Genomic DNA, 20,698 nt, shown 5'->3' on the forward strand with positions numbered 1-20,698 from the left:
TAACAACCTTTACAGTTCACCACAATCCACGCAACATTTTGCCTTAAAATGCTGAGAGTTGAATTCCAGCCACCCCCTCATAAAATCAGAGCAGTTTTGCCAAATTCCCTTCCACGCTCTTCATTTGATGGCAAAGTAACAGAGGTACCATAATTCACTTGATATCATTCTTTTCCTGCTGATGTTTTATTCAGACTGAGCTTCGTTAATAAAGATGAAACTTTGGGTTAATGATTGATCCATGTTTACAAACCATCCAGGCTCCTTTACATCTTGGTTAAGCATGAACAATCACCGAACACACAATTTCCTAAAAAAAATCTCACATACCAAAATTGCATATTTTGAATTTTTAAAATTCACTAAACAAAATTTCACAGAGTGAACCCTAAAGTCTGTTTTCCAGCAAAGCACAAGCCAAAAATGGAAGTTGGGCCTCCCCCCTGGAAAAAAAATGAAGCTGGACCCCAACACACACTTCCTTCCCATTAAACAAGCAAATAAATACACATTCATACAGAGTAATTTGCTCTAAAAATGCAGGTGCTTGAATAATTACCCACAAGTTTTAGCATAAATTTTGGTTGCTCAAACGGTACTGTGTCACAGTCTTTTTTGAGGAGGAACTGAGCAGTGATTTCTTACTGGGCAACAGAGAAGAAAAACTAGCCCAGAACCTGATGATTCTGACACAACTCCAAATGTGTTTCTCCACAGAGAAAAATTACAAAGACAAAGCTGTTTATTTTTTTTTAAAAAAAAAAAAAAAAGTAAAAAAAAAAAGTTAGAGGTGTATATAGCAGTATCACTTTTTAATGCCAGGTATTGGATCAAGGAATGGGACAGACTGCACTGCATTTTTAAAGTAGTATGACTATTGACATACTTGAGAAACACTTTAACACTGTAAATTACAACAAACAATTTAGTTCACTTCTACACAAGTCAGCAAAAAAGATAGGTGATCCAACATGATATGGCAGCTGCAAATTTAAAATTGAAGTCACAGACCGAAGCCAGAACAGAAACATCTCCAGGACTCCTATTTATAAAAAGGAATGAACATACACACTGTGCGCACACAAGCAGGCAAGAATCTTGAGGTTTTACTTATTGCTCTTACACAAGGCTGTGAGCAGGCAAATGTCTGGATCAGAAATTAGGTCAAACATGCATTTCAGCAGGCATGAAAAGTACAGGAAATTCATATTAACAAAACAATGTACTGTGTTACGTAATACAGGATGGTATTCTGCTAATAGAATACTTACGTCATTAATACCGGATAAAGTCCAGGTCTGCCTGTTGCACAATGTGTTATGCAGGGTGGTATTATAACCTAATTTCTGATTTATCTTTCATACTGCACCCTCCATGTAGGGACGAAGAGGGCGGTTTTCAAGACAGCCGTTCTTTGTAACGCCGGAGAAACTTCAGCCTCAAGAGCTTCAGTTGGCCAGGTACAGCCAGAAGGAGGTTAACGTTATCAGCACTGTATCTCCAGGACCTGCTCTTTCACTGCCTCGTGTTTTTGTGCAGTCACTGACAACTCAGGTAAACAAATGCAGAAGCTGGTGCAAAATGCAGCAGCGCTGCTCTCAGAGCATCTTCCAGCTATGCTATATGCTCCTGCAATTGCTACAGGGGATAAGGCAGTAGAAGGTCAAGTCCTGTATCTGGTCACTTCCTCAAAAGTCTTATAAAGGCAAGATTTTTTTGTGAACTGGCTTTCCTTTACAGAATAAGCAGCGTAGTGTGGATGTCAGTAGAAATCTGGCTACCTAGTGGCAACAAGAGATTAGCACATTCACAAGACACGTTTTGGAATACCTGCTGTTCCCTACTGCAACCAAATTAAACATGCTGCGGAGAGGTGTCCATGTAATTACAACACTGGTAAGCCAGGTTCAAGGCATACTGCACATGGGCCTTGCATGAAAAAGGCATTGGATGTGTTATCTGAGGATTTTTTTTTTGCTGTGCTATGCACACATATGACAGTAGATAAAAATCAGCACAATGGTTCCTCTCCATACATGACCCAACACACGCCATAACAATTAAGCACCATATGCTATTCTTCTGTTAGCAGGAATCAAGGAAGAAAATGGTGGTTTGGGAACAGGGAGAGGAAGAAATCCAGCATGAAGTTAGAGGTATGTTCCTGGCAGAAGTCCTAGCTGAGAATGTTTATTGTGAACGAGCAACTGGATTTTGTGACATAACCAGAACACCACTGGTATCTAAAGGGCCAGCTTGGGCACCACATAATCAAAATTATGTTCTCCAGTGTTGTAATATGGCATTGAGCAATCTCTAATTAATTACTAGAAAGAGCAGTAGGTGGACAACAAGAGGTCATGCTTCAGGAAGGTTAGGCTTTGTACTTGCAAAAAGCAGCAGTGCAAATCAATAGATTCTTCTGTCTTACTAAAGGTCTGTCATGTGCCCCTTGATCCAATCCCTAAATCTCACACAAATTTCAGCTTTCAGGCTTGTCAAATAGCCAAATTCACACTGAGCTCTGTTTTACTTCCAAGCAGTACTACTAAAGCTAGCGGAACTGCTTAAAGCAAGGCGCTACTGCAGTGAATGTTCAGGAATTTGGCTCTTCCAAAGAAGTGAACTGCCAATGACTGGGGATTCATGACACTCACAGGTGGAGGGAGACACTTCCTGTGGTGTTTTTTTCAAAATCTGTCCTTACAAACACCAACATTTATAAGACTGGAATGCGAGGAAAGGCTTTGTTACAGTCACCCAGAAATTTTGACACCAGGACAGCCACAGTGGTTTAGGAGGGGTAGCCCACTCCGTAGAGGGTTGGTTTGGCCTGGGTTGCCCTCACAGCAGGAGTCACTGCCTCTTACTAGATGACTGCATATAAGGGTCCTCGGTCTCAGTTGGGATGGTGAGGCCTCCTTAGAGCAACTCCTCTGTCACACCATCCATGGGTGCACGGTTTTATCTCCTAGAAAAGAGGGAAGCAAAATGGGTCTAAATTCCTTAAAAATGATTAAGAAAAAACATCCTCTAGAAAAAGAAGAAGAACAATTTGTTATCGCAGTCTTGCAGGAGGAGTCCTAGGACTTCTCATGACCCTTCACTAATGGCTATGAAGGTCAGGTTGCTGAGAAGCCCTGCTGCCAGATTGGATGTAAAACAGTATGTCCAGTGTTTACCATTCAAAGCCATCCTTTGCTTGAAGCCAGCTAGGCAGAAGTGTTTTGGCTGTATTTTTAGATATTCCTCCTAGCCCACTTTGCTTCCCTGCTTGGAAGCTCCTTCAAATTAAAGATGCTGCAAGTGCCACTTCCCTGATGTTGAAAAAGATGGGGAAAAACAGAGAGAGGCAAAAAACACACACCATGGAAAGAAATGATTGCTTGTAAAACACTTCCTTTTAAAAACTACTGTACAACTCCCTAACTTGGTATAATTAATGTGTAGTTTAAAACATATAAAATGTCTTACCAGCTAAATGATTTCTTGGTTTTACAAGTCTTCCTCCCTCTCCCCATTAAAAAATAATGCATGTGTGGACTGGTATTGAACACCTTGTACAGAGTCACGCACAAATTCTCCTTTAATTCTACATGGAGCAGCTTTGATTTTAATCTACTGTGTTTAGAGAAGAGCTCATACCGTATACTTTACAGTGTCACCAGCTACACAGATGTCTTTAATCTTGTAACACCATTAAGAAAAGAAGAAAAAAAAAATCACTCTAAGTTGCAGTCCCTTTGATAAATGATTACGGTGACGCATGCAGTCCTCCTCAGCGCCGCCGCTGCCAGACATAGGATGTGATTTCCTCTGCACGCTGCCGAGGCCCGACAATGCACTACTGGGGGCTGTGGCCAGGCCAGTGCACCACTGCCCCAGCGCACAGTGTGCTGCAGTCACTGGGCAAAGCTGCGGTGAATTGTCTCGCTTGATACCACCACCACCCCAACCCAACCCCCGGGGGAGCGCACGCACCCGCTCCCCACCTCAGCCGCAGGAGATGACCGTGAAGCGCTTGGAAATGCACGACATGTTGTGGAGGACGATGCCCAGGAGAAAGACCAAGACGCAGGCCACCAGGATCACAGTGCAAACCCCTGACCAGGTGGAGCTTTTCACAGCGCCTCTCCGGTCCGGCTCCTCCGCTCCCCCCTCAGCGGGAAGGCCGCCCTGCAGCGGCTGCTGCTCTGCCGGGATCGTCACCACTGCCAGGGACTTCTGCTGGCTGCCAGGCAGGAGGCGGCAGCCAATGTCTCCCGGCAGTAGTGCCCTCTCCTTGGAGAGGGGCAAGGGCAGCATGTAGCACCCATTACTGGGCAGTTTGATGAAGACAGGGGTGTGCTCCGAGGTGTGGGGGATTGCAATGACGGCAATCACCTCAGGGTCGTCAGGCAGCTGCGACACAGAGTACCCAGGCGGCAGCTTGGTGATCCCGCGGCACCAGGGGCAACGCAGGTCCTTCTGGCTGGTCCTCATCTGCTGCAGGCACACTGAGCAGCAGGTGTGCTTGCAGTCCAGCAGCTTGGGCCGCCGGCGGGGGCTGTAGTAGTTGAAGCAAATCTGGCACTCCAGCAGAGAGTCCTGGGACAGGGTCTCCATGGCTGGTGCAGGGAGGCACGGCAGGCCTGGCGCCAAGCCTCACGCCGGCGCCCCACAGCCGAGGGGCAGCACCCGCCTTCCTGCGCTGCTGCTGCTGCTGCTGCTGCTGCTGCTGCTGCTGCTGCTCGGGGCAGCGCCGGGTGCCGGCTACGGAGAGCGCAGGAGAACCTCTGGCCTCAACTGTTCAGCACCTGAGACAAACAGAAAAATATGAAGGAACAGGTTACTTGCAGGAACCAGTGGGAACAAAAGAGTCCAGCTAAGTGGGAACTAAAACTAGTGCTCACTCTGTAATCTAGTGGGAGAAATACATTTGCAGCCCTTAATAAGAAAGCATCTTCCCACTGGCTTCACCAAACTGCTCAGCAGCAAACTTTCAGGTCAGCTATCACTACATCTCCCTTATTACTTTTTTCCCCACAGCTGTACAATCCCTACCAACCCACCAGTCCACCACTCACGTTATATTTATACCCATAACAGGGGAGCCTGAGTTTACTAAGCAGGTCCTTCAGCATCTAATCTCCTGTCATATTTTCAGGACTTTTCAGCCCTTCCTGCACTTTAACAATTCTCTCATTTAATCCTTTAAACCTCTGAGGATTTTTAGCTATTTGGCTCAACCACTAAGTCTGCATGAAAAGTGGGGGAAAGAAAAATTAAGTTTAAACAGATGTATTTCTACAGGCTTCTGAACTTATGCCTGTGCATGAATGAGCAACCAAGTAACTGTACTGAAACACCCATATTTGCACACAACAAAAAGGAATGGCATAATTTTCGGTTAAATTAACTGTTTGCCTGGTTACACAAGCAGCTTGTTGAACATGGTCCTCTGAAACATAAACCTCACTGACAAAAACTTGACCTGAGACAAAAAGCTCTGTTTAGACCCAGGACCACCAAACACCACAGAGAACAATCTGTTAATGCACTGAATTAAAGGCAAATTATTACTAACCTTGTTCTAAACTATTCACTACAAAGGGATTCTTTGCATTTCCCCACTTATTTCTTACAGCTATGCAAAAAAAAAAGGCAGCTGTGTTCACTTTCACAGTGAGTTGTTGAACTTTGGTTGATTTTGGTCATTCCAACACATGGTATATATGAACAGAAAGCATTTTTACAACTTTTTACATTGCCTTCCTTGTTGTATTCAAAGAAGTATCAGCCTGAGTTTGCATCCAAAAATACAATAAAGAAAACCCAAAATATTTGCATGCTGACCTTTGATCTTCTCTTATTGCAATGTTATTCCCAAAATATTTTGAGTTAATACCCGAGCACCACAGCTGTCAGAGGACGACTTCTTTTCCATACAGTTATTTCTTGCTCTTCCCTCTGGATCAGAGCACCTAGGTGGCAACACGCTAATCGATGGGTGACGTCAGTAAAACAGAAATAACGTAGCTCAAGAAGAGAAGACAGGCACAGTCATGGGGTTTGCAATGCAGGACAGCCCTCTGGACCACTCTGTCCCATATCCTGCTTCTGGCAGTTACCGGTACTTGAATAGGGAAAACAAAATGCACGTCATCTCTCTTCAAACGCTAATGACTGATATCACCGACATTGGCAGAACTGGCCCTGCTGCCGATTTTGTAACAGCAGTGGATTTTGGCTCACAAGGCGCTTCAGCAAACACGCAGTGACAATCCTGACTCAGGAGGGAGCAGGGGCTGCAGTTATGAAGGCAGGAGCTTGTGAAACACAGGCAATGGCTGCCAGGGGAAATGGCATGTTGCCAGCCGCCTGAATGGCACTTTTGGGTTGCTTTGCCTGAACACGGCACAGAGACCATCTCTGGGAGGAAAGACCCCTGCCAGCATGAAGCCAGCATAGGTCCATGCAGCACCTGCTCTGCACCAGCACTGTATAATGTGGTATTAAGGGATAGTCCATGCACAGACGGAGCCCAACACTGCTGCAGAAGGGGCTAAGCATACACTGCCCATGTGCAGGCTGCACCAAGGGAAAGTGGAAGAAAAATAGCAGAGGTCTTATCTTCTTTATCCTGCCCTTCCTGTTACTATGTCCACATCCCTACAATACAGACAGGCACAAAGGAAGACCATCAGAAAGGGTCATTAAAAGACCAGCATGCAGGAGAGAGAGAAAAAAGTGGAAGAGAACTATCCACAATGCTAGGCGGTTCCCAGCTGAAAAACACTGACAAAGGCCAGATTAGAAACTAGTTATAGGAGCTTAGGAATTAATCACTGAAGCCATCAGACCAAGTTTTCAGCCAGAAGCAACCCAGCACTTTTATATTTTGCACAGAAACATCCATACAAAATTTTCTGTTACCCACTGTCCAAGCCAAACTCGAGCTCAGACATTACAAGACACAACTCTGATCTGCTGTATCTGCAAATCTACCCAAAAAAACCCGGTACAACAATAGTGCAGTATTATTATGAGTCACAATGACTGGAAATTCAGAAGGTAAGGCTTATGTTTAAAAACAGGTGGAAGTACTCCTTCTGCAGATGTAAATCCATATCTCTGCATAGAAGCTCTGGTCTCCACATTTTAGATGTCAATGGACTGACTGATGAAGTTCTCTGACCTCATTTAGCTGTCACCTACAACCATCTCTCTCCACTTACAGTGCTGCAAGTAAACCATTGTCTTATTGATGTGAATGTTATTGGGATCAAGATCATTCTTCTGATTGCATATCCTTGTCCAGAAGTCATAAACTCATCCACTATCAAGACCCTCATACCTGTCCCAGTGACATCCTTACAGTAGCTCAGGGCTAGGAGAGAATGAGATGAGTATTTGGAACTGAAGAATAAAACAAAAGTCACCTCCAGGCAAACAGTGTACTAAGGAAAAGAAAAAGAAACATCCCAACAAGATCTCAGCTAGTTTGAATGCCAAGTAATCCTGTGAAGCATTTCTCCAGGAGGTCAAAGTTTTAAAGCATTAGTGCAATCTATAGGAAGAAAAAGGAAAAGGATGGAGCCAAATTAAAAGGTTAAGATAGGGCTTACCAGCCCACCTACATTACATACATTGTTCAGATATGTGTGGATATATTTGCAGAAGCTGTAAATATAGCAACAACCCCATTTTGACCTGATGCTGAATCAAGGAAACAGTCACTTCCAACTGCGTGTCTTGAAGTTACACTTTTTTCCTTTTTTGGTTTTTTTTTTTCTGAAAGAACAACTACAAACATTATTTCAAGTAACAAGGCTGCATATACCAATGCTGAATTACATAATTTCTTACTTTCCCAGAACGTCTCAAATAATGATCAGAGGTGTATTTTGACAGGTCAGTGATAAGACCCAGTAAGCAGAGAGAGAGGTTAGTATGATTCCTTCAGAATATGTCTGAAGACAAGTTAAAGAGTAGCCACAGCCATCTAACCCCTCGGCCTTTGCTGAAACTGCCTTGTTCAAAGGTTGGACATGTAGCTTCATGGGCGCAGTGTAACTTTATTCCCAACCATACCGAAAGCCTAGCAACACTCCTGAATTCTGCCACAGCTCAGTTTGGGGATAAAAGAAAGTCAAGCCTTCATCTATAGTCAGAATCAAACTGCATAATATCTATTTGATTAATTTTGTAGTAAACAGGATGGAAAAAGCTTGCTCTCAGTACTATTCTACCACTTCACTGTCATAACTCTGCCAGAGGAGCAGAACTCCTCTTCGACAGGGGGCTCAACTCGAGTTTGTGCTCAACATACCCCCACACCAGTTGGAGGTACTGAGCTATCACAGGTGAACACCTCGCTCAAAGCTTACTCAGACTGGTCTCTTCCTGGCGCTTCACGCACAAAGACCAAGAGGCAGTTGGCTTGCACGTGAGGGCCTGGCTGATGTCAAGCATCAACCAAAACCATTATTTTGTCATTATTTGCTCACAGCACCCAGCGATGCTTAAGAAGGGCAAAGGGACTGTTGACACATAGAGGGTGGCAGAGGAATCAGAATAGGCTGTCAAGGATGTCTACGTCTCTGAAGAACGACAGCATATATGTATGTGTGGATAGGGGCAGGCGTGTGGAAGGGAGTGCTGGGGACTATGACAGTGAGGCCATACACACAGACAGAGGGAACTGCAACTGTGAGTAGTCACTCTGCCTGACACAAACCTGACAGCAACTGGAAAGTCTTCAGGGCTGAGATCTAACTAGCAACACAAATAAAAACTAACTGGGTATGAAAATCCACAAGTTCCAAAACTCAAGCGTCAGAAAGGAGCAGGAGCAAAGGAGGCGAGAAGAGACAGGCCTTGAGAAGAATGAACAGCAGACCTTTCTGCCTCCCTTGCACCCTCGTCCCCTTGCTGTGGGTCTGCCCAAGATCCACAGGGCTGCCGCTGACCAGCGAGACAATGAATCACAAGCAGCTGCAGAGACCCAGGGAGGAACCTGCAAAGCTGATTACCCCTGTGGCAGAAGATCAAAGTACAGCCAGGTGGCTGACAGCATGGCACAAAGGTCCTCCTTGCAAATTTGGGCTGACTTTTGCATGAACCAAGAGTTTTTAAGATCTGAGAAATGATTGCGTGACTCGGGCAATAAAGGTCTGGAGAATAAAACAGGTATTTCAGCTGTCTGTCAGTCATGCTATCTGTTCTGCTGGTACCTTGACAGAGGCCACAGCAGAGCACCAAGCTCTCTTTTACTGGGTGAGCAGGAGGCCAGGAATGACAAGGAATCAGCTTCATACTCCCCGAGAAGAAGGGGGAAAGGAGCTTTTGTTGCTCTCTTGCAATTCATAGCTTCCCAGCACAGAGTAGGGAGGTGCTGCAGGAGGTGAACAGATGAAGGCTGCTGCAGCTAGTATAGCACAGCTACGGAGAGCAAAAGGAAGAAGAAAGCACAGGTTTGCTGCAGAGAAAGCTCTGCACAAACCCTATTTGCTGCAGAGAAAGCTCTGCACAAACCCTAACTATAAAGTGGTCCCCAAGTGGCCAGGTCAGAAAAGACAACTGCTTTTGGAACCCATGGCAAAGACAGACATGGAACATCCATGACAGGAGTTGGGCAATGTCAGAGAACAGAGCAATGGCAAATCCTTACCTATTGACATAATGGTTTTTATTAAGCAAGGACAGCCCTGGTGATACTAAGCAATGGAAACCACAGCCTTGAAGGGGTGCTGCCTCCCCTGAAGAACTCAGAACTATCTTCACATATCTTCCTAACATATTAGGGCCCAGAATTATATCAACTTGAAAGCCCCAAAAATATAATTTAATGATGCCTGTGGAATCTAATACAATTCACAGAAGATTAAACATCATATCATATTTTTAAAGACTGGATTTGGGGCATGTTGATGTAGTTAGCTGATCACTGAAAGAAAGCCTCAAAAACTTTGCACAGACTTATACATGTATTTAGGCATGCTCTGCTTGCTGCACAGCAAGGTTAATAACAGGCTTTCAGCAAGGCAGCGCATTGACGATACTTCACCTTTCTCAAGGAAGGTTCATTACGTAAAGTCCCCAAACACATTAAGAATTCTTTGACAGTATTACTGAGTATGTATGATTTATGATGAAGAAAGAGGAAAATCCATTCATTTCAGGTGCCCTTAGGCTGGAAAGGAGGTGGGGGGTAAGGCCACAGTACTGTTCTCCATAGGAGAACTAATTGCAAGAATCATCTGCCCACAGACATGGAAGGAAACATGTGCTAGAGTCACTTCAAACCGATAGTGAGGAGGAAGGAACATATTAAATATTTGGAAGCATTTCTGCTACAAAATTCAGCATTGTTCTATTTTCAGCAAATTCATGTTTGGACAAAACACATCAGGGCTGTTGCAAATGCCCAGGATGTGCTACCTGATTTCTCCTCAATATCCTTCACTAAATGGTCCTATTTATTTTTAGGCTGTTCTGTAGCACTAATTACCATAGTAACTGAGAATAGCACAATGATCAATTAATTTATTCATCACAACACCCTTGTTAAGAGAGAAGTATTTTCACTATATCCTTTCATCATCTAAGAAAAGAAGTTCTGAGAAAAAAGAAGCGGTTGCTCCAAGGTCATACAAAGCTCCACCCAGACTGCCTCAAAGCTCCTGGACAGCTTCATCACAAGCTCCACTTTTCACCTTGTGAGCCACCAGGCAGAGGTGACAGATTCTGGATAGCTTCTTTTTTGCAGCAGAGAATCAACAAAGCTCAGAAAACCACCCACTTCTCCCAGCTCTTCCACCTGGCAGCAACTCCATGCATGGTATGCCTGAGATTTTTTGTGGCTTTCAATGTACGTATCAGCTCTTCCACAGACCGTGAATATGATGAGAGCTTGTGATCCAGAAGTTAAATGGACACAGTTCATCCACCATGTAGATTACAACTGAGAGGACTATATGCATTTTCAGGGACATAAAGCTAACAATAAGGCAACAAAGATAACCTGTTCTTCTCTCCAGAATTACCTGTTTTCCAGGCACTTCCCTTTCAGTCAGGCAGCATATAGCCACCATCCTTTCCATTTAGTTATTCACAATTGTACAGAAACATTGCAGAACAAAAGCATTTTAATTTGGCCAAATCCTTAACCAGCGCAAGCTGGCACTGTTCCTTTAGCTTTAGTCCAGCCCTTGCCAAGATGAGAATCAGGTGTACATGTTCCTGGATGCATAAAGCCACAAAGAAATAAAGCTGAGTGAAACTGTGATATATGAGTCTACAACATCCTATGAACCAGTGCCAGGGGATCCATGCTAATGGAGAGAGAATCTGCTCTGGATGATATCAATGGCACAGATCAAACAGGACAGCCGTTGTCCTGCCTCTCTGGCAGCTGAGCAATTGCAGGCGGATCACAAAAAAGGAGCCTAGTTACAAGGTATCATCCCACAGCATTTACCTTAGAAATTGTCACCAGCCAGCCCTAGAAATAGGAGACAGAGGCAAAAAGGTCACCCACAGGAATGTAACTAGATGTAGAAGTTTACAATTTTGGAGCAAAAACAGATCAGGTGAAAACACCAATCTTTGGTGTTTATAGAAAACAGAGAGAGACTCACATGCTGCTCGTTGTTCCATGTCACATAGTCAGCTGCACTGCTCCCTCTTTTTATCTACAAACTTTGACACATCCACATTCCCTGGCTCCAAAGACCTTATTTTGGTCAAATATGACTGGGATCAGCTGCACTTTGTTCCGACAGCAAACACTACTAATAACCTGCAACGTGCCAGGTCAGCAAACAACAGGTACAGTTCCTTACTGCTGAGTCAAAACAGTACAGCTATACTCATTGGACAGTTTCACACGATGTGCTTTGCCAGTGAGAAACGTTATCTGACATTAAAACCTTCCTCAGAAATGTGCCCATTTCAGACAGAGGCAGACAGCTTTCCTGCCCACCCAGCCCTCTGGCAGCCCTCTGTGTAGGTGCTCCTGAAGCCCAGACAGTGGGAGCCTGACCTGCTCCTCACCAGCCCAACGGTGACACATCTGCAGATTTTTGACAAGGTCACTTGTCAAGCTGCCCCAGAACTATGGTTCCCTAAATCTCCCAGGCTTCCTCCAGCCTGACAGAACACAGTGAACCCCCAGGTGAAGCTCTGCCCTGCTAGGCGAGTGTGAAAGTATTCCTTACTACTTCTGCTGACCTAAGTCCTAGCATTTCTCTTCCTGCATGAGGGTTGGACTGACAGGATGAGAGACCTGACTGTTGTCCTAGGCCATCCCAAATGTGAAAATATCCCAGCACCGGATATTAAAAGGTTCCTCCCAATTTGCAAATAAACAAAATTTCCAGCATTCAAAGCATCCCAAGGGATGGTACTCATTTCTACGGCCCACTCTGAGCACACCACTTTCAGAGTCATTAGCACTTCTTCAGTTTTGTTGGCTGCTCTTAATTATGCCTGACTCACTCCTAAACCCCAGGGTGAGAGGCATTAAAAGCCAGTTTTTTCCACTGCCAAGTGAGAGGCCCATTTGCCATTCAAACTGACATCAAGAGGAATGGGGGTGGGAGGGGTGGTGTGAAAAGAAATCTACCCCTCAGCCCCAGAATAAAAGCAGCATCAGTAGTTATTAATGACCAGGACATGTGGAGCAGGTGGTTGGCAAAGACGGATTTAGGCGTTGCTTCCCTAACTTAATGTGAGGCCCCACGTTCAGTCACTCAAGCCAAAATCCCACAGCCTTGCAGGAGGAGGTATAGGCATTAAACTCGCTCTCAGTAACAGCTTTTAAATGCAATGCAATATCTTCTTTCTAAGAGATTTTCATTTATGGCAACACAACAGTTCTGTGGCGTTTGAAATGCTGAGAGGCATGAAGCACCTGATCACTTAAATGACAAATTTTGCTCTCCTATTAGAGTCTTATGCTTCATCTGCCATTGATAGAATTTGCCTGATACCTGAAGAGAAACTTAATTAAAAGATTCTTCCCTCCCTCCCCTGAGGATTTGGTATTAGACTTAGAAAATACATCATCCAGAAAAAAAAAGAAAAGTAATTTGAAATAAAGCTCAAATGCAGACGTTTCTCAATGATACAGGTCAGCGGGTGATTGAGTGGGAATCAGCTTGAATTAGTGTATTAAGACACCAGTCTGTAATTACAGGAGAGTGCTACAGCTCTCTGAGGTCATTGAATAGGTTTTGATAAAACTAGGTCAAAATCTACCTGGCTCAAACAGGGGAGGAGAGAAAGGAATCGATACTCACACGTTCACACACTGACTATGCAATACAAAAACTGAAAACTCAATTTCACACTTAACTCAGCAAACAGAAGTCCTTCAAATGAGAGTTTTAACTGTTGCAACTCTGCTCTGTGCTCCCACCTCATACATCCCACCTGCTTAACATGCTGTGCACTCTGTACTCACCCCACGTGGCTTCCTGAGGATGTGATCCTGCAAGCCACATCACCGAACAGCTACCTTCACATGGCTGCTAAAAAAAGTGCAACAGACCTAAGGGAATCAAAATAATACATCCTTTTACACTGAAATAGATGTGATTAAGAAATAGGAAAATATTTTGTTAGAAGCCACAGAACAAGAAGTAAGTAAATACTTCTCTTTCATAGACTATAAAGAAGTTGAATAAGGTCTGAAGGAGATTAGATGGGGCAGGGGCAGCTTTTTTCATCTTTCTACCTTTCTCCTGAAATCTGCTAAATGGGCAGCACAAGGGAGTAAAGCCCCCTCTTTATCAAAAGAAAAGGTGTAACAGAGTCCTAACGCAGAAGAACTGCTTCCAAGAGCTTATCTTCACGACAGTAGAAGACAGCAAACTAATATGCATCCTCAAGGTCAACTGCGATGCTATTTCCTAATGCAGACAAATTGTGATCTTCATGCATTTTCGGTCTCTGATAAGCACTACAGCTACTCCAGGTCATGGCACTGGTCATTCTGGTTTGCAGACTACACCAAAAGGAACTGGAACTGATCCAAAAGCTCCTTTCTTATTGGAAACTAATCATTCACCCTGTAACTCTGTCAGCTAGTAATATTAATACCACCCTTACTTAGTGAATTTTGGGAACGGTCCAACTCTCACTGCGACCAAGCCTGAACTGCATCCATATCGATGATTTCCTATTTCATGATTTATATCTCTGTCTTCACACCAGTACAATCCTCCAGAAGAGCTTTAGCAGGCTATAGTAGATAAATAATTTCTTCCTATACTTTTCCAAACCACATGTTTCTCGCCGTAAACTATAAAGACTCCAGGAGCTCCAGTCCTGACAAGTTATGAAGTGCATGGCCTGACATTAGCCACGAAAGCTAATGGGAAGACACACGTTCAAGGTCAGTTGCACATTTACATAGTTAACACACTGTTCATCAATACAGAACGTCGTGCCAGCAGCCACAGGCAGATAAAGGGAATCGCTAAGTGCAGATGCCTTTGCTACCCTTGTACCACCCTGAAAATGTGTGACCTGAGGAAACATGATACAGCCTTCCCACAACAGCTGCAACTAAACAACTGGTGGCACATCAACTAACTCAACCAGCTACACAGCATGACTCGAAGCCCCAGTACCACCAGAGAAAATTTCTGACTAGGGGTGAGACAACGGACATCAGCAGAAGCTCTCAGCTCTCTCCTTCATGCCCATGGACATGGACATCCCCGTGAGAGAAATGAGAAGACTCCCATGGATGGACTTCTATGATGAAGTCTAGAATAGAGTTGAGGGGATTTGCACCGAGTCTTTCCCCCATACGAACCGGCACCATTTGCAGACAAAAGTAGTTTCACAGCTAAGCAATGTGGTGCTCTCAAGGGCAACCACCGTAACCGAGGTCAGCTCCGCCACACCCCTCTCCAGTGGGCTGAGATAAATTACAGCTCTGGAAGACTGAGCTCAGAGCTGCTAGCCTCTGTGCTCTGGCAGCCATGCTGGGATGGGGACAGTAACTGGCTGCTCATATGCACAGGAAAATAAATTATTCTTGTCCATATCATGTGAAATCTACTGTGACTTTTCTTCACAGAGATGGTATTCAATTCCAAAAGCCACTCACCTTCTGTAGCTGCAAGAAGTTTATCAGACCTGCCAAGCTTTGTCAGGTTGTATTTCATTCTTTCTAAAGTAAGCTTCAAAGCTTGAACTAGACATCACCCATCATATTTCTGCCATTCAAAGTCTGGCTGCTTTTGATACATCCCGGTGTGAAAATAGTTTAACTAACAGTATACAGCATTTTTGCTGTATGGAGCGCAAATGCTCAGAAAGGACTGTGTTACGCTACATCAGAGTAAAACAACCAAAATGAAGCAAACTGCTTTACCTCTTAATTTTGGGCCTAGTTCTGCAGTCCTTGCAATGTAAATCAGAACAAACTTAGAAAAGATAATGGCATAATGTTGCTAATGCTCAAGACTCCATCACAATCTTAATAGTATACAGTCATGGTGCATCCCAGGCTCACGGGATTATGGACGATCAATTCAGTACTCGGTAAAAATCAAGCTGCTAGCCTCATATTTCTGAAGAAAAGCCTGAAAACATGAACTTCAGAAGCCCCAAATCCCAGTTAGGTAGAACCCCTAAACTTCAGTCTCTGTCTTGCAAGCCAGTCTCATGATTTCTGCATGTGAGTTAGAGCTCACTAAAGAAATGTAGTTTTGAGGTGAACAAATTCATTGGCAGTTTCAGATCAAATTAAGCAAATACTTTCTCCTTAGGCAAAAATGGTCATTTCCATTAAAATGTCAGCTCATTGCAACATTCATTTCAATTCAACTGTTTTCTTTCAGAAGAAATTCATGAAAATGTAATGCAAAGGGCAAACAAAGCTTTTTGTACTGACTCTGTACCAATTTTTCTTCTGATGTGGTCAGCCACTGAGTGAGTCAGAAGTACCTCTTACTCATATCACTCTACTGCTGGATGTGGAATGCTTAAGTCTAGCAATACACCATGATTTCTTTACTTTTCCCAGTCTAGCAAAAGCAGATGAGATAAACACTCTCCAGCTATCAGCAGCAGTTTTGTAGCAGCATGTTTACAAAGCCACTTACTCAGCTTTTTTTGGTTGCTGGCTTAAAAAAAAAATGACAATATGGGGCATTTTCAACATACAAGTCACTTTTCATGATGCGATCGAACCCTGAAGAGGACTACATGTTTGAAAGGATTGCTGTTTTTTACAGGTGTTTCCTGCTAAGGATCTAAATGATCTTACTTTGAAAGGTGGTTCAGGGATTTCTAAAAAAAGTCACACTCATCCCAATGATCTCCAGAGTATATCCCAAAAGCATTAATTGCTTTTGAAGACTTACCTCAGGTACGCTTCATCACTTATTTCCAACATTTATTTCACCTTGAATGCTGTGTTCATTTTTGGGCCCCTCACTACAGGAAAGACTTTGAGGTGTTGGAGTGTGTCCAGAGAAGGGCAACGAAGCTGGTGAAGTGTCTAGAGAACAAGTCCTATGAAGAACAGCTGAGGGAACTGGGGTTGTTTAGCCTGGAGAAAAGGAGGTTCAGGGCAAGACCCTATTGCTCTTTACAACCGTCTGAAAGGAGGTTGTAGCAAGGTGGGTGTCAGTCTCTTGTCCCAAGTAACAAGTGATAGGACAAGAGGAAACAGCCTCAAGTTGTACCAGGGGAGGTTTAGATTGGATATAAGGAAAAATTTATTCACCAGAAGGGTTGTCAAGCACTGGAACAGGCTGCCCAGAGAAGTGGTTGAGTCGCCATCCCTGGAGATATTTGAAAGATGTGCAGACATGGTGCTTAATTATATGGGTTAGTGGTGGACTTGGCAGTGTTGGGTTAATGGTTGGACTCAATGATCTTGAAGGTCTTTTCCAACCTAAACGAATCTATGACTCTATTCCATGTAGCACCACACAGAACAGCAGTTAAGAACCAAAGAGATGTCTTAGGGACTGCTAAAAGAAAGGGGGAAAGGGTAAAAGTCTGTGTTGCCACTCTAGAAAGTGTTGCATTGGAAGAGATGATCTAAGAAGACACAGTGTGCATGCATACAGCTTTAAACACCTATGCAGGATTTGACCACATTCCACTCAGTTGAGGTCTTTGTTCCATTTTTGCTATAGTATTACATTTGTGTGCCTTACAGTGGTGCACTGAACACTGGAAACGTCAATGCACACAACCAAACCACTGCCAAAGGAACCACACTGAGTTGGCCCAGTGAGGATTTGGCCCATTGACAGAAAATCAGTTACAAAACAGATTCAAAAAATACCTCTTTTCTACTGCCAAAACAAGTTATCTGCTAGAATTAAGGAAAAAAGTCAACTCTGGGCCCAAATTTGCATTGAAAATTGCCATGAACTACAATATCCCTTGCTTTTCAGCCAAAAGGTTTTCAGAATTACTTTGTTTACTGACATCACTGTTACTTTTTAGAGTTGAGTGTTTTCCTAACTTTGCTTAAGTGACTTCACTGTCAGTTGTCTTTCACTTTCATGATAACTGCTTTTGGATTTTTGCCAGCCACAGAAATGATCAAAATATTTCACTAAATCAAGACATAAAGAAAAAAATACTTCATATTTTGCTGAGTAACAGCATGGATTGGAAAAATCATTTGCTATTCTTTAAACCACTCCTTCATATACTGTGCTCTGTATTTTTTAAGCAGTGAAGTCTCTGCCAGGTTCTTTCACACTGAGTTTGCAGAACACCTGCCAGAGTGAGGTCTTTGCCAATAAACAAGGTCTTTAAGTATTACGACAATTTAAAAAATAATGTAATGATCAATACAAATAATTAGCACTATTATTATTACTAACATCCATCCTCTTTGGTCTAAGCTCTCAACTTCTGGAGCAGCTGCCTCTAGAAAAGAGGGGCATGGAGAGAGCAAGTCCCAGCAGGTGGCACTCCAGAATAGAAAGCATTAAGCACCAGTTCTGCTCGGCTGTCCCACTAGCTTGGCTTTAGCACCCTTCAGGAGGTTTGGTTTAGGATGACGGTTTCCACCTTCCCGCTCCCAAACAGCAGGGCCAGATGCTGCCAGTCTCAGCTTTTAGCACCGTAAGATTATCCTGGTGCTGGATGGGATGCATCAGCAAGGTGAGATGCGCCTTGTGCAGTCATTTCTAAAAGCAAGTAGGGTACCTGCACACCCCAAGCACTGAGCTTGAGCTCATTACCTGCTCCTTGACTGAGGGCAGAGCTCCCTCAGGGCAGCTAGAGCTGCTTCCCCACATTGTGCTTGGAGAGGTGGCAGCATCTTACTGCCTCCCACCACTCTCCTACACTCCTCCAACCAAGCAGCAAGCAGGGATATAGCTGAAATAATGCTAGCTTTCATTGCTTTAAGACAGGACCAACAACAAAAAACACACCCTAATGATTAGGAAACCAGTTTCCCTTCTGTTTATTTTTAGCTATGCCCTACACATACAGCTACAGCTACAGTGTTCACCTGCACGGCTAGGAAGCGTCGCTACAGATGGTTCCTTGAGGTGTGGTGAAGACTCCCACGCTCTGAGCCTTCTGCCTTGCCCAACACTTGCACTCCTCCCACAGCAAAGTCAGCCAAACTGACACTTCTTCCAACCAAACACTGACTGTCAGGAAAGCCTCTGTCTAGTACTAGCCTTGTCCGCCAGAAGAAATAAACCCACCTCAAAGAGCTGTGGCTCATCTGACCTTTGCAACTCTCATCCAACTGTAAGAGCAATTGCTTGTTTTGCTCTGGCTAGAAACCCTCCCAATCCTTCCATCTTCAAACTGAGGCCCCCTAAAACACTGTGCAACCTAGGGGAGATAGGAGGTACCCTTAAACCTAGGAAGACGGTGCTATTCTCTTAGAAACTGAAATTTTAAAGAAAAACTGTGGAACCCAGTTGTTTTGTCCAACTCTAGGCATCAAGCATAGCAGTCAGCATTTAGAAGTAATGAATTGGCTCAGTTGACAAAGATGCAATTCCCATATCATTGTCCCCTGGAAAAGTTTAAAACACTGAAGGTCATACAACTGGGTGGAAAAAAAGCCTGCATTTTTATCAGAAGTCTTTATGAATTACCCGTTGCCCATTCAGATATGGACAATAATCAGCCCTCTTACCAAAAGTGCAAGTATTTACTTCTTAAATTCCCCTTAAAGGCAAACCTGTATCGTGGGATCCATCTGCTTATGTGGAAATAGCAGAAAAGATGTGTCAGAAAGTCATTAATTTCCTTTTCTCTCCTGTATATGTCAGTGGATCACTGGCATTCCCTGGCCCCTTGAATTAACCCCAAATATAAATAGACACTAAACTGGAAAAGTTTACAGTCATCTCTGTGGATATGAGCAACACACAAACCACATTAAAACCAAGCAATGCGCCCTTCTTGCAGCAGGAGGTCCACAATCAATGCCACATAATATCCATAGTGTTTTAGGAAATTAATTTATATCTAGAATTCCAAACTTATTTCCTCACAAGCAATAAACACCTACCTTTTTTCTTGATGGTTCACTAACATCACCCACTGAAAGAGGTATGATTCCTTTCAAGGTTTACGTACTATATGCACTGGACAAAAGTTTACACAGTATGTTTTTAGTGCAAGTATCTTTTAACACACAAAGATGGGCTGATGGCATGAAAAGAAGAATGGGGCAGCTGTTGTTGCTCACTGCCTTCCTAGCTGCTATCCCAATGTGGATTTGGTTCATAAAATATTCACCTGTGGAAAAGCAAGTCATGGAGCTTAACTGTAACCCATACCAATCTTAACGCTGAGCAGCAATGAAGCGTGTAACTGCCTGGTGGTTATCATGAGCCCTCAGAAATATCTCCAACTTACCAAGTTGCACAGTTGCTGTTAGGAACTTATTTGGATCTCCTTTTTCGATGGATCTTCCTGAACAGATGCATGGATGCTCTCCTTGATATTCCACCCACCTGACTAGGAAGCAGAACTAAGGGGTGCCCAGGCTGCAGTATTCTCCTCGCTATTAGGTACAACAAACCGCCTATCTCTAATGAGCAACCTCTCTTGATAGAGGAGACTGCAATTAGTGTGGACTCTTGGGAGCTTTAATGTTTCCAAGCAGCAAAATGTAGACAACTGCATTGTAAGTGGCTCAGAAAGGCATGCAAAATTCTCCAGCACTGACTAGTCAATAGATATGAAAAAGGTCAATCCCTTTGCAATAGCTGAACTTTAATTTAGAAGAAAATATCATATATTTAATGGAGGTGGGGGGCTAAAGAGGGAAGGAACGTTAGAACGAAAGCTTCTTGCTTTAAAGATGATCATTCTATCCACCTATATTCTTTTTTTAGCTTGATTTTCACAAATGAGCTCAGATTTTGCAAGTAGACTTTCAGGCTCCTCAAAATAAGAGTGCAGGTGCAAAACACAGGTGCTAAATGTGAGTAGTACGATATGAACACAGGCATTCAAATTTTTTTAAAGGAAAAAAGTCATTAAATATCTGATTGCATAACCTCTCTAAAGAAAGCAGTAAAAGTCACTGAAATGCACAGGCCTTTATGATGGAAAAATGTTACTGTATATTATTTAAAAATACACAACAGAAATGAGCACCAGTGCTAGAAAACGAGACCTTTAAAGGAGTGAACAGAAAAATTCCAACGCAGCATGATATCCTGATTCAAAATTGCACATCTACAGGCTA

At 43.5% G+C, this 20,698-nt stretch overlaps 1 protein-coding gene across 4 annotated transcripts in view; it reads right to left on the reverse strand.

Moving 5' to 3' along the window:
- Positions 1–164: 164 nt before the first annotated feature.
- The window catches only part of RNF152 (ring finger protein 152), a 45,473-nt gene continuing 24,939 nt past the window's right edge, over positions 165–20,698 (reverse strand). Inside the window, exons 2-3 of one of the 4 annotated variants that reach the window (XM_037381567.1) lie at positions 3,993–4,796; positions 165–2,971 (exon numbers count right to left, since the gene is read on the reverse strand). In XM_037381567.1, coding sequence (XP_037237464.1) covers positions 3,994–4,605 — 612 coding nt within the window. In that variant the 5' untranslated portion in view covers positions 4,606–4,796 and the 3' untranslated portion in view covers positions 165–2,971; position 3,993. Of the gene's footprint in view, positions 4,797–5,835; positions 8,648–13,447; positions 13,686–20,698 lie in introns of those variants that run through there. The other 3 variants (XM_037381566.1, XM_037381565.1, XM_037381564.1) reach the window with 3 other exon arrangements.

Source organism: Falco rusticolus, chromosome 3 (genome assembly GCF_015220075.1).
Source record: "Falco rusticolus isolate bFalRus1 chromosome 3, bFalRus1.pri, whole genome shotgun sequence".
Classification (NCBI taxonomy): Eukaryota; Metazoa; Chordata; class Aves; order Falconiformes; family Falconidae; genus Falco; species Falco rusticolus.